Source organism: Platalea leucorodia (genome assembly GCF_965183815.1).
Source record: "Platalea leucorodia genome assembly, chromosome: 5".
NCBI classification, from domain to species: Eukaryota; Metazoa; Chordata; class Aves; order Pelecaniformes; family Threskiornithidae; genus Platalea; species Platalea leucorodia.
Window position 1 is genome coordinate 74858759 of NC_138827.1, and position 14815 is coordinate 74873573.

Sequence of the window (14815 nt, forward strand, 5' to 3'; positions counted from 1 at the left end):
TTCAGCCTGGAGAAGAGGAGACTGAGGGGCGACCTCATTGTGGTCTACAGCTTCCTCACAAGGGGAAGATGAGGGGCAGGCGCTGATCTCTTCTCTTAGTGACCAATGACAGAACCCGAGGGAACAGCAGGAAGCTATGCAGGGAGGTTTAGGTTGGACATTAGGAAAAGGTTCTTCACCCAGAGGGTGGTGGAGCACTGGAACAGGCTCCCCTGGGAGGCAGTCACGGCGCCAAGCCTGACAACATTCAAGAAGCGTTTGGACAACGCCCTCAAATATATGGCGTGAATTTTGGGGTTGTCCTATGCAGGGACAGGAGTTGGACTCGATGATCCTTGTGGGTCCCTTCCAACTCAGGACATTCTATGATTCTATGATTTTATGATTCTATGATTCTGTGATTTGTGCTGTTTAAAAATTAAATCTCAGGCATTAGTCTAGCAAAACGACTTTTCTCTTTATAAGCCTGAGCTTTTTCAGTGACCAGTTCCAATTTCTTACAGTAGGAGATACCCGTTTTTTTCCTGTATATTGTTACTTCATTTGAGTTGATTGGAAAGCCAGTATCATTCTATAAAATTGTGTGTGCAGATAGATGTACATGCAAATTTGTAAGCTGACAGCACCTTGAATCTTTATGTATAGTGCAACAATCAGCTGGAAATGGGCTGTAGAATTCAAACCCTTTATCAGAGTATGAAGTATTTTTCTCAGGTCCTCTTACTTTCCTTTTGTCTGGTCCTCTGTTGCTCTACACTATAGCCTTTTATCTTGATACAAGTACTGGGAGAGCTGACCAGGAAAGGTGCCTTCCTTGACTTGCTGCTTACTAACAGAGAGGGTCTTGTGGGTGAAGTGGCGATTCTATGATCTGAGAATAAGATAGCATTTTTTATAACTATGTACACATACTCGTATTCATACATGCTCTTTCTAAAACTGTATGCAGTTGGGTTGTGGAAAAGGCAGAGAAAAAACACAACAGGTTTTATTTATGGAGTTTTGAGAGTAGAGTACTTAGAAAGAGGGGTAGTCAGTAGGGATAACCTTCCAAAATTACGAAACATTGGTTTGGGGAATGATTGTCAATATCCCATATAAAAGGTTCCGAGCTGATGGAAAAGTTGGAAAGCACAGAGAAATCAGACGTATGTAAGTGCTGCTTTCCTATGAGCTTAATTATCTGTGGCCCCATGTCAATTAATAAGCTTGTTTAACAAGCCCTTTTTAGGACTGCTGCAACTCTCAGTGCTGAATAATTATAAGCTGCACTAAACACTTCCTTGAAAGAGATCTGCCGCTTTGGTAGCTGAAGTGGAGGTTCACTGTCAGCTGAAAATAATCAGTGAAACTCTCACAGTTCCAGCCCCTCAGAGGATCTATCTCCTTTGTGGAAGAAGTTCAAACTTACTAAATAGGTGTTATAAATAATTCTGAGAAATCTTGCAGAATTTTCTCCATTAGTACCTGCCACTTGGCTCAAGGTAATGGAAGAAGGATATTTAGACTCAAACAGGAAATAAATACAGCCTGATAATTTAGTCATGACAGCTGTTCTGTTCCTTGTAAACAGCTCTTTATTCATGCTAACTGAGAATAAAATAAGTCAAATAAAATCTAGATGGAAATTACAGAATAAAAAAAATATATATTTCAAAACCAAATAAAACAAGAAATGTAAACTTCTTGTGGAGAACAGTTTTAAGTTGTTCTGGATAAAATCAGAATATTTTATTTCAGTTATGGTCTTATTACATTTTTAAATGCCTTAATATTTTAGAAAATATGCTTAATTTCAGGAGGGTATTTATCTGTGCAGTTTCAATTCCATACATGGCTTTTAGTTTGTTTTAGGTTCTGTAATGCCCGTTTGAAAGGCTTTAACCTCTTGATAACTTTTGACTTAGAAGAGACCATGTTTCAGTAATGTATGAAGTAGATCTGTCATATATAGCTGGCAATTGCTTTGAGCATCTTTGATTCAACAAGACGAAATAACAAGTACAGGTTATTGCTACATTCATGAAGAAAAAGGAAATCTCATTAAGGGTAAGTGGCATTATAACAATATGTTTGCATGTGATCTCTGGAAATAGTGAAGGTATTTCAATGATATTATAATGATAAACACGGTCCGTCTTGAGAAAAAGCTCTTATTTAAAAAAAGTACATGTTCTGGTATGTATAATGTTAGATAAAAAGGAGGTCATTAAACCCAAACTTTGTGACTGCTGTTTTAATAAACACCTTGGACCATACTGAATTTCCAGTGCACTACTCCAGTAATGCACCAAATATTTCCGTGGTTTCTGGACTTAAAGCAGGGACAAACATATCTTCAAATTGTGGACAAAAAGGAAATAGTTTAAACTGGGATCATGTCACTTGCAAGAGAAGGAGTTCCGTCGTTTCATCTCACCCAACATCCGTAGTACCCTTAAAGTGTGCTGCAGAAATATTTGTGATAGGAACATGCATGTATACATCTTTGGCTCATGGAGTCTAAGGAAGAAGAAAAGGAGTAAATGCTTGACTAGATGCTGGTTGCTCACAGAGTTGTGTGTCGTGGAAGTGTGAACGGAGCTTAGCAACAGCCTGACAACTAAATGAAATTGTCCTGTTTCCAGGAGATTCCAAGGTGAGGAACGGTCAGTGTAGCCTGTTCTTGGGCAGCTTTCAGTACGCAGTTTTGGTTATGTTTGCAAGCTGGAGGAGGTTGTTCCCTGATGTTTTCAAGTTTTTCAGTACTGCAACAGAACCCAAGTCCGTGGCAGCTGCTCTGTCTTAAGCTGGTAATCAATATCTCAAAAAATAATGAACTAGGATACTTATTTGATAGCCCTGTGCTTTCTTTCACTCTCTTCTAGCCATCAATATAGGTTTAGCAGCTTCTCTGTATTTTAAATGAGAACAAAACTCAGTGAAGGCTCCATCTTTTATGTTTCTTGTGTTATTTCATAAGCCATATTTTAGTATCAGTGTTGCAAGGCTCTAAGCTAGTGCTACATCAGCTGCTGCTGAGCATCTCACAGCAGGAGTCTGTTGCTTGACGTTACAGGACCATTTGCATTCTGTTCCCACCCAGCACGTAGCATACAATGCCTAGCTGACTTTGTAAATCACATAGTTTCACTGACTGTAAGGCTCTGGTTATGGAAGAAATTGTGCTAATTCAGACACTTATACATTCAGGGTAACCAGCAGAGATGGTGACACCGGCAAATCTCTGCAGGTGCAAGGGTTGAGAAAGTTAAATTCTCTTACACCAAAGAGATGTAGATATTTGTTAAAATTTTTAAAAGCATATATTCCCAATCTCTCTACCTGAAAAGACAGATATTAATTTGTTCATTTATACATGAAGGTAACCAAGTGTTTCATTCACAGAACAGTGGGGCATTTGGTCAATGATGTAATTTATTTTGAAGGCTCTAGACAATATTTTTCCTCAAAAATAGCTTTTTTGAAAAAATCTGTGAATATTAAAGAAAATAATCCACCTAATGATGCAGGGATAAAACAAGAGGAATGGGATGCCCTATTTGGTAATTATTTGCCAGATGAAAAAGATGGTCTATATGATTCCTCTCTGAGCTGACTTAGTTGAGGAGAGATTGGAAGTGGCAATTATTTAAGCATGAAGTTAAATCATAATCTTGAATATTCAGTCAAGTTTGCTCTGAGTGTGTGTTTCTGTCCTCCACAGCCAAGCCATGGTTAAATGTACTTTGCCTGAAGTTGCTTTGTCAGCAATGTACCATTTGAAGAAAATCATTCAGTTTATCCATTAAGGGAATCTACAAATGATACCTCTGTAAAAGCTGCTATTGAGAAAAAGCTTAATGTGTTGAGATTAATTCAGTATATTCCACCCTTATAAAAGCTTAGAATAAGCCTTTAAAATCTTTTGTACTAAGCCAAAAGTTTTTTCTGAGAGGGAAGCTTACAACAGCATCAAAGTTATATTAAAAAATACACTGAAAATCTGTTAAATTCTGGCTAAAACTGTTCAGTTAGGATATTTAATAAATGGCCTGCATCCCCTTTCCAAAGTTATTGAATTTTTCTGTCTCAGACTTATTGCTGTTAATTTATGAGTCATGCCCTGAAATAGTCCCTGCCCAATAGAGCTTCCAGAATACCACATTAAAGCAATTGAATTAAATAAAGGAAAATACATTATCTCACAGCTGTACTCCTGAGAAATGATATTTTTTAATCATGAACATCCTGACCTGAATCTTAAGATGGTTGATGGCCTTTGGTATGTATGTCTGTATTTCTGAATAGGCAGTACATATCAACCAGTGAATGTTTCCAGTAACAATGGTCCTTACTCCATTACTTACCTGCTGTTGTAATAACTGTATTTCATCCAGAGTCTTTGCCATTTATTGTAATTAATTGGTAGTTCTTAATATGAGGACAATTCTTCTGAGAATGTGCTAAATGTTAAGAGTACGTGTTGGCAAATTCATCATTTCCTTTAGAGAGACCTTTATGTATTAAAAATGCACCTCAGTCATTTTTGCAATTTGCTTATCCTCAGTGGGAGTCAAGAGAATCTTTTAGCGGATGTTAGTGGACATTTTAGTGGACGATTGAATATATTGATTCATGCTCATTCAGGAAGATAGCGAGATACTAGAACACAAATAATTGATAAAAATGTGAATTGGCTATTTGGACTATAAATACTTTGTCTTCTGCATTCTAAACCTAGAAGAGGACTTTGATCAATTTACTCTTAAGGGGTTGATCATTAGCGTGATTAATTCACTAAATGGTAAAAAGCTAATACCTCCTTCTCAATCTCTCCTCTGGAAATCTTTCACCATCTCTGTTAGGCAGCATGACTGATCAGCACTGATGGATTTTTTTCCCCATAGCCATTGTCTAATTTTAATTTTTTTCATTTTCTTTTCTTTCTTCCTCTCTATAGTACATCTGATATATTCCTAAGGGAAAAAGAATATACTTCTGACTAGTCCATTACTATGTTTAAAATTTCGATTAAATGAAAGAAAAGCTAGAAATTATCACTACTTGAGTTCTGAAAAATTATTCTTGGCAAAAAACACAGTACTGTGATGAGATGATCAGGTTATTAGTTACCATGACTGCAATATTAATTGATTGCTACGCTGAAATGCCATGGGCCATATCTTACTTATTCCCACAATTGTCATTGGGAGTTCCACTCATGGAAAAAATAGAATTAAATAACCCAAGTCTCCCCCTCTCCTTCCCATGCATCTCTCTCACTTGTATTGCATCTACTTAATAGGCTAATGATATATGAGCAAAGTAAGTGTATGTAACCCTGAAATTCTGACTTTGTGTTGAAAAAAAAGTACTTTCTGTGGCACATTGTGTTAGAGCTTTTTTTATTTTGTTTATTAGCATTTTTAGGAGTTGCTTAGCTTTAGGAAAGAAAAAAATAAAATGTGTGCCTTGGTATATTAACATTTATTTAATTCAACTAAGATATTGGAGTCCATGCGTCCCAGTTGAATGGGATTGATCTCAGTAGAGTTTTACTTTAAGGCTGACTTTGTGGAACAACTATATAACTTTAAAATAGAAAATAAATGCCTACCGTCTCTGATCTTCAGTGTGGTTGATTTGGAGGATGAAGCTATGGATCTTGCAGTCACTCCACTCCAAATATTTTCTAAGCCAGAGGTTTTAGCCTTGTGTTTGACAGCTATGGTCACTTGTGATTTTGCTCATTTATTTATCCAATGGCGTTTTTGAACCTATGTTAAAGTTTACAGAGTGCAAAATGTTGCAAAATTATATTACAATTTACAAATTACATTTTACAATTTAAAATTACAAATTATATTGCAAAGTCTTGCAAAAATGCCTGTAATATTTGGCAGGAAGTTCAGTGGCTCAACTATGTTTGTCTTTGTTTTGGCCCTGTGTTCTGATACTATTTCACCTTTGCTCCTCTTTTTTTTTAATTTCAAGGCATTCTGGATAATCACCTATAATAATAATAATAATATACCTATTCACCTGTGATTCATAAAGTGGCAAGTTAGAGCAAGAAGTCTACATAACAGTAGAATTACAGAATGCAGAATTTATAAATATATTTTCCATTTATCTGGGTAATAACAACTTTCATTAGGCAAAATCTAAAGACCAATAACTTCCTATTGATTCACTGATTTTACTGAAGCTTTTCAAAGTTGTCAGTTCTAAGTAGATATAAATTAAAATAGGAAGTAATATAAACACTCAGGGATAAAAATATTCTGAATATATACTTTGGACTGTTATGTTTTTTCCCAGTAATTATAAACAATGTTGTGTTGTAGAATTTATGCAAAGAAGTGATGATGTTATAATGCTCAGTGACTGCATCAGAGTGACGTCATAATATGTCTGCTCAAAGAGTCAACCTTTGTTGCAGTTAAGTTCTGAGCAACTGAAGTAGTAACAGCAAGAAGGCCAGGCATGTAGGGGCTCTGTGATTTACTTGATGCATTCACTGCAGTGATGTACATCGGTAGACTAGGGGCCAGCAAACAAGCTGCAAAATGGTTCGCCATAAAAAGAACAAGACCCGTGTAAAAAAATGTGGTGGCGGCCAATCAAAAACTGGTTCTCATCGGGTGAAAAAGAAAATTTCAGCTATTATTATAATGTGAGTGCTGAAGTACTGTTAGTACTTCTGATTAATGTGTACAAGTTCTGATACTTCTGCTGAAGATTCTTTTTGTTACATATAGTAAAATTTTTATATATATTTATGTGCATTTTGTAAAGAGTAAGTAAAATTACTGATAAAAACAATTTGATGTTTCTATGTCTCGACATATAAATTTGCTTTATTTGGGTTATTTTAAAGAAGCATTTTCACAATCAGCGGGTAAAAGGTGAACAACTAGATGTATTTCACAGAATCCACAATATACTGTATGCATACATATATATGCACAGCCATGGAAATATAACGGAAATACTATATTTTATAATCAAGGTATAAATAGATGAATAAAAGTTGGCAAAAGCTACAAACTATTAAATGAGTTGAATATTGGATTCTAAGAATTTGTGATAATTAAGCATAGTTTGTATGGTGCAATATACAGCCTAATTTATTTCCCTTCCTAAATAAAATTGCCATCAAATTATATATCCATCTAACCATCCATTTATTCAGATGTGTAGACCCATATATGAGCCCTGTCCCTGTAATTACAGAATGGCAGTCATTAGTGAACTAATTCATGAGTAATATTCCCCAATATAAATCTTACTCTTCAAAAGGTCAGGAAAGTGTAGAAAATAGACAGTTATGAGATGAATGACTAGCCATTGTTTCCTCTCCTTAAATGTTGTTTCAGTTAGGCTTCTGAAGGAAACTAATTCTTTTTGAGAAGTTTAGTAACTTCTAAGTTTAGAAGTTTAGTAACTTCTTCAATAAGTCATGTGTTGAGAGATCTGTAAGAGCTTGTACTTACAAAGGACCGTGCTTACAATGTAATTCTATGTTGCAGTTGCTTTGCTGGTTATTTAAGTAGGAACCAGAGACACTGGAACTTTCTCGTAGCACATTGTTCAGTCACCTCTCATCAGAGAGCAGTGGTCTCATGAAAATTGCTGGTTAAATAAACACTTTTTTCAAATACTGTTTTATCTGTTCTGTCTTCCTAAAGTAACTCCTATTACTATCATTTACAGACTGAATAGTCCTCCTATTTTACAGATGAATAGTTAAAAAGATTCGAGAAACTGGAGTGTCTTGCTAGCCTTAATTTGTACTCCAGCAGCTCATATCTGCAGGGCTCAGGACTTGGTCCCAAATTCAGATCTGCATCAGACTACAGCAAACTGATGTAGAGCTCTGCTTCACGCTGCACAGGTGATGTGGAATATCTCTGCTGCGTGGTCTGAGGCAGCCTAATGCCCAAGGTCCTTTTATCGCTGGAATAATTTCATCTCATTTGAGTAACAGTTGGAATACTTACAAAAATATGTTTTAGGGATTATAAGGTTTATTCCTGATAATACTACAAATACATCAAATGTCAAATATTCCTCAGAAATAGAAATGTACTGATCTCTTCAGGGATGTTGAATAACACTGTTAGACTAGTAGGGATTTAAGTGGGCTATAACATAGTTTTTAATTTAGGGAATAAAATCAATTTATAGCCTTTGAACTATGGCCAGTCTCAGCCTTGGTTCACTTCTGCAAGATAATTTGCCCAGAACCTTTCCTCTACACAAGTCCTGCTCCTCCAAAATAAATTGCTGATTTTGGGCTTGTGTCCCACTGTCAGAAAGTCTCATAATTCTTGTCCATTCTGCTCCTGCACTCTGTATTAAAGAGCCTTCCTAGTCTGATAATTCTATGCCCCTAAAACCCAGGGACATTCCTGCTGTTCTATGGGGACAGAGTGCACAAATAAGGTGAAGAATCAACAGTTATGCTCAGGATAGAAAGAAAAGACAGTGGCAGAGGTGACAACATGAAAATGGAAAAGGAAGTGATCATTTTCCTCTCCCAAATACCCATCTGCAAATTATGTTGGCTGAATTGCCACTGAATATATTTCCCAGGAATCCTGTTCACTCAGGAGAAGAGCGCCAAGTTTTAACTTGACAGGCAGATTGTCTGATAATAAAATCACACTCAAAAATACCTTGTCCATCATTGCTTTGTGTCCAATTCACGCAAACACGAGCAGTTTCAGAAAGACATCACCAGAGAAATAAATCTATGTAATCAAATAATGCTTGCAATTCAATTGATACCGCTTTTAATAAAGCATGTTAAAAGGGTGGCATGCTTTACATATGTTCAGGTCATCCTGACTCTGGGGTGTCCTGCATAATTGCATGAAGGAAAACTTGTTATCTGACTAAATAAAGGATTTGGTTCTTGGAAAACCCCAGCAGGCTGAGTGATATGGGCAAATAACAGCAAGAAAAAGGTTGTGTTCCTACATCTGGTAGGTTTATAGAAGTGTAGAATTGAATTTAAGTGTTGAGTCCATTTTAAAAGAGTATTTAATTACATGTTTCTTCTAAATAAACTGATGTCCTCCAATTCAGTTCTGTGGAAGTGAAGTTTCTTTTTAATACATTTTCTAATTTGCAAGAGATATAAATAGCTCTTCTAACTTTTTGAACAACTAAGAACTGTGAAAGCTGGCTTGTAATCCAATCTTGTATAATATCTTTACTGCTATAATTTTGTTACCCTGCCTTCAATAGGAATACAGATCTCCACACAGAAGGAATTAATTCTCTTTAATACTTTTATTGCACTGGAATAATATGATGAACATGTATTCGGGGTGTTCATTGAAATGCATTCTCCATAGCATGGCTATGTAATACCATTTACTTTGCATATAAGTATCAAAATATTTTTTGAACCATTTTGGAGGACAGATAGATGGACCACTGGTGTTCTCAGTTATAGCAGCAACCCCTCTTTCTATAGGTGCTCGTGTCAGCCACTGTTTTAGACTTCTCCTCAGGATTTTATAACTCATTGATTACACTTCAGTCCACGAAAGCTGTGGCATCTTTGTAGAAAAATCTTCACTTGCCTTTACTTGAATATCTTCCATTTGGGTATCTTTTACCTTCTGGAACATGAGCAGGGGGAGAGAGGGAGGATACCTGCTGTGCCCAGCTTCCGGGTGGCCTCGGTGTCTACCAGAGAAGACATTTAGTGCTGTGCTGAGTCAATTCTACAGGCGACCTCTGCTCCTGTTAAATTAAGTTTTGTTGGCTGTTCACCTGTCCATAGTGTTTTTGCTTCAGTCTGCCATCCTCTAAGTTACCTGTTATTAATTTTTTTGTAGGAAGCTTTTGGACACTGAGGATGAGCTCTCTGACATCCAGTCGGATTCAGTCCCACTGGAAGTGCGGGACTGGTTAGCTTCTACATTCACGAGGGAAATGGGAATAGTGAAGAGGAGACCTGAAGAAAAGCCCAAATTCCGAAGCATTGTGCATGCTGTACAGGCTGGGATTTTTGTAGAAAGGTGAGAGCTTTGTTTTCTTATTATAGCAAGTCTTTTAACCACTCCATCTGTCGTTGAAGATCCCTTAGTGGTGGAATGAACCTGAAGCAAATCTTTGAGCCAGGATTTAGGTTTCAATTTCTGCAATCGCTGTATTTTTCTATACAGAAATTCCAATGAAACCTCTAAATTTGTAAGGAAATTTCCTGGACTTTGGAAAATTCTGGGAGTGAACTTCATAGCTTGGAAACTTCTACACGACAATGTACCAAAGACTGCACTAACATAAGAGAGTAATACACCAGCAGAGGAGCTTTTCTCATAAGTTCATAAAAAGACTTATGTCGTCTTTGGAATCAGACCCTTAAATAGTTTAGTATTGTTTCACAAACTGTGAAAGATGAATTAAAAAAAGAGAAATTGTTCCAGTACTTTTTAAAGGAATACTATTACTTAATATTTTATTTGTTCTTTTAGGATGTACCGAAGAACTTCTAGCATGGTTGGTTTGGCTTACCCAGCAGAAGTGATAGTAACATTTAAGGTGAAAGAAGTTTAATCATTGTGGAATTTGAATGTATTTGTACTTATGTTTAGTGACTTTTAGAGTGAAATGAATATATTTTGTCTACTGAACATACTCTAGCCATATTTAGTACTACAGAACTGAGCACACAGAACAGAGAAGTTAATAGTTAAAAATTCACAAATAGCATATGATTCTATATATTCTTTCACTGATTAGTTGTGATTTCATTTAGATGTTATTAGAGCAATAGATGAAATTTATATAGAAATTTTTATAGAAATGTGAGACATGGTTTTATCAGCTCTGAGTGGTATGGTAATCAGTGTCTCAGAGAGCAGAATTTGTTTCCTTTTTAGGAAAGAAAAAGGAGTAGTAGTATTGGGATAGAGCTAACAAAAGAAGCTGCAGCTTATGGAACGAGTACAGTATTTGCTATGAATTTAAGGCATTATAGTATTTCACCCAAAAGGTGATCTTCTATAGTACTAAAGTTCCCATGGCTATGTATGCAATTAAAAATGGTATTTCTTGAGAATGTAGTGCCTCACCTTTTTCCCTGAAAGTCAAACACTCTTATATTATTCTCAAATTGGTATATGGCTACAGTGTTAATGACATTGCGTAATAGCCTATTTAAAGGATGAGTATTCACATTAGCTCCATGAAGTTCTATAGACAATTTGTAAGCAGAAAGTTAAATTTGAAAGATTAAGGCCTTTGATTTGAAGCATACAAAGTTGCATAGTTCATGTTACAAGTATTTTATTCATAGCTGGCACAACTATTTTCATCATTAATATTGAAATAGTCATTAATGTGTTATCTACAGTAGGAGTTTGAAAGAGTTGGACAATAAAAACCACCTCTCTCCTCCTTCCCCCCAAAAAAACCCCAAATATCTTTTCCAGTGATTAACTGGAAACCTGCTTAAACAGATGGAAACTTTATGTTCTTTTTCTTTTCCCCTCATCTACAGGATGTTGATAAATGGTCTTTTGACGTATTTGCCCTAAATGAAGCAAGTGGAGAGCACAGTCTGAAGTTTATGATGTATGAGCTGTTTACCCGATATGACCTTTTGAGCCGTTTCAAGGTCAGAAACTAGCCACAAATAAAAATATGTGTGCAAAAATAAGTATGTCAAATTTAAAATACAAGAAAGCTAGGATGTGTTTGAAATGGTATTTTATTGTGCAATGCAGTGCAGAATTCCAAAGAATATGGCAAATTGAACATTGTAATATGCCAATAGTTCTACCAAATGGAACTTCACCCAGAGCATGCAAATTTTTCTGCGACCCAAAAAATGGAAAGCTATGTACACCCATGTCAAGTCAGTTTGGGATGGGACGTTGCTAGTGTGCAGCTGAATGCTGTAAGAATTAAGTAGACAGATTATGTATACAGCCTGTTTACTCAGCAGTACTGAATCGGTGTCCCAGCTTCATGGAACACAGATTCCTAATAAGGCAGAAAAGTGTAGTTAGTCCCAAGTACTTTTTCTACATCATAGTATGTTGCCCAACACTGTACAGGGGTTTCAGCCGAACCTTCCTCTCCTAACCAACTTAGGGGCTATATAAAGAGAAGGCTGTTTTTCTGTGGTATTTGCAGGGTGTTGCAATACAATATGGAGTATTTATAAGCAACTTTGAAAGGCTGAGATAAAAAAATGGATCAACGTGCCAAATTTATCATTATAATAGGACGGAATGAAAATTTCATTACAGTTTCAAAATCTCTCCACTGCGAAACACCATGTTCCATTTGAAGAGGCTGCGTCACCCTGAAGTTGGTTTGAGTATTTTAATTTTAACTGATAACCCAGACTCAGCTTTTCCTATCAAGCTTTTCTCTTCAGGCTCTGGGTGCTTGAAGTCAGAACCACACTAGGGCTACCATTAGCAATGCAGTCAGAAAGTACACAATGTTACTGGCTCAGTGGGCTTAAGCCCATTCTCAGTCCCACTGTTTACCTTGCAGAGCTTTTAAATAAAGAAAAAAATCTTAAGAAAAATGTAATTCCATAATATTGGAAAAAAATGGGACTAGATAGTACCTGTACTTCATACATTGCCTGGAGGAAGAGAAGGAAGAGAAGGCAGACTATCAGATTCAAGGAAATCTTGTCTCAGGCAAGGTAAAACTGGTGAAGAAAAAGAGATAATCCTATTGACAGACTCCTGTCTGTCATGCCTTTATTATATGAGCAACGTATGCATTCCTGGCACAGACAGACATGTCTCGAAAACTATTTGGTTGATAGATCTGCAGTTTCTTGTACACTAACCACATGCTGTGTGTGGTGTATGTAGAGGGATATAACATCTACAAGAACTGGGTGAAAACTTCCTGATGCATGTAAGATATTAGATCTTTACAATTTGTTGTTCGTTAACTAAAGTCTATGGTATATTTACTTATGGTTTATTCAATGCATGATTAACTTTGGAGCTGTTGCAGGAAAAAAACATTTATTTTAATTTTTGCTTCCCCCCAGATCCCTGTTCCCAATCTTATTTCATTTGCTGAAGCTCTTGAGATTGGTTACAGCAAATACAAAAATCCGTATCACAATTTGATCCATGCAGCTGATGTTACTCAAACTGTGCATTACATAATGATTCACACTGGTATCATGGTAAGAAATACTGCGAAGTTCAATTTACTTCTTTTCTCAGCCTCTGCTGTTTTGGATACATGTGTGCATTTGTCTTTTCTTAAGGAAAAAGCTCCCTTGAAAATTGTACAGAGATAGATTCAAAACTACCATTCAGGCTGTGAACTTTATGTAATTTTAACAGTTCCTCCAGGCTGGAACTCTCCTGATGCGGAGGAAAAAAGAGAAAAAAATCCTCCTTAAATCCTTTTTGCTTTTCATTGGCTGGGCTTGGTCATTATATATCATACTAGAAGAGATACATTTGCAGGAGTGGGCAGGTGAGAATTTTTCACTTCCACATCAGAGCCTGGGAGGTGTGATCAGGCAAGGAAGCTTTAGTATCTGCTGAGGTCCTGGCCATTGAAAGAGATACTGAATCAGTGCAGGCTTACTCAAATACTCTGCAGCTGCTTTTTCTTTCTGTTTATAACCTTATTTAGGACTGCTCTTGCATACTGTATGTGCCTATAGTAGGCAGGAGATTGCATTTGCCTTGCACTATTGCAATATCCCAATATTTTTTAGTATTTGCTTTGGGAAGTGAAGTGAGTCTCTGCAAGCATTTTTACTCTAAACACTTACCTTTGATTTAATACCAGCAGTGGGAGTCTCCTCACTATCAGTTTGCTAGACAAAAGTAAATACTGACTGAAAGAAAATGAACATTTCTGTCAATGGCCTTTTGATGATTTGTCTTAACTATGAATGCACTTCTTTCAAAAAAAAAAAAAGCGGGAAGTGATAGTGTCTGATTTCTGGTTTTAGGGCTGACTCTAAATGTTTGTGCTCCAATAATAAGTGACATAATAAGTGACATAATAAGTGACAGTCATTGACTTATGTTAAGCCTTTTCTCACTGGAAGCTTTGCCGTTGGCTTCAGGGGAGGACAGAACAAGTACCTAGGCATTGCAGGGTTTAATTCTACTGTTTGAAATAAGTGTTTTGCTTCTAAGCATCAAGTTTTTAAAGCTGTATTTTAACACAAGTACTACTTGCAGAATGAAGCCTGGAGTCTTCAGCAGCCGAGATTCCTTTTCTTATTGAGAGGTTTTCTTAAGAAAGGACTTCCAAACTAGACTGAAGAATAGGCTAGACAGCTCTTGCCAAGATCACTCCAAACCAAAGTTGTTGTATAAGATGTTCACCTATCAAAATAATGTTTTAGTAAAAGAAAAAGCTTGAAGAGATTAGATCATGGTTCCTATCCTACCCTTGTCTTCTACTGTAAGATTAACTGCAAGCATTAAGTGATGTGAGACATGTCTTTGTTGCAGGTATACATCTGGACCAGCAACTTAACAGGGAGGAAAATCCCTCTGTTGTCTTATGCATTATAAATATCTCTTTGGCCCATTGTAACTGTGCCCATCCGCCCTTCAAAAAAAGACAGTACCATCCATATTTTCTTTGTGATGCCAGGACAAGGTTCCAACTTCCAGAGCTATCCTAGTCAATTTGGAATGTTTAGCCATTAATTAAACAACTTTGCAACACACTTTGCCTATCTCTGAACACTGAATGAAGGCACCTGTTTCATATTTGAATATCTGCTATTCCACCAGGTGCACACAAGAATGAGAAAGGCCTCTCCAACTCAAGTTTTATGATATTAGCATCTTAACCT

General features: G+C 36.5%; 1 protein-coding gene across 1 annotated transcript in view; it reads left to right on the forward strand.

The window, feature by feature from the left end:
• Positions 1-9918: 9918 nt before the first annotated feature.
• The window catches only part of PDE1A (phosphodiesterase 1A), a gene marked incomplete at its 3' end in the record, with an annotated part of 45195 nt that continues 40298 nt past the window's right edge, over positions 9919-14815 (forward strand). The window contains exons 1-4 of the mRNA XM_082314524.1: positions 9919-10019; positions 10476-10542; positions 11504-11620; positions 13028-13168. Coding sequence (XP_082170650.1) covers positions 9934-10019; positions 10476-10542; positions 11504-11620; positions 13028-13168 — 411 coding nt within the window. The 5' untranslated portion in view covers positions 9919-9933. The remainder of the gene's footprint in view (positions 10020-10475; positions 10543-11503; positions 11621-13027; positions 13169-14815) is intronic.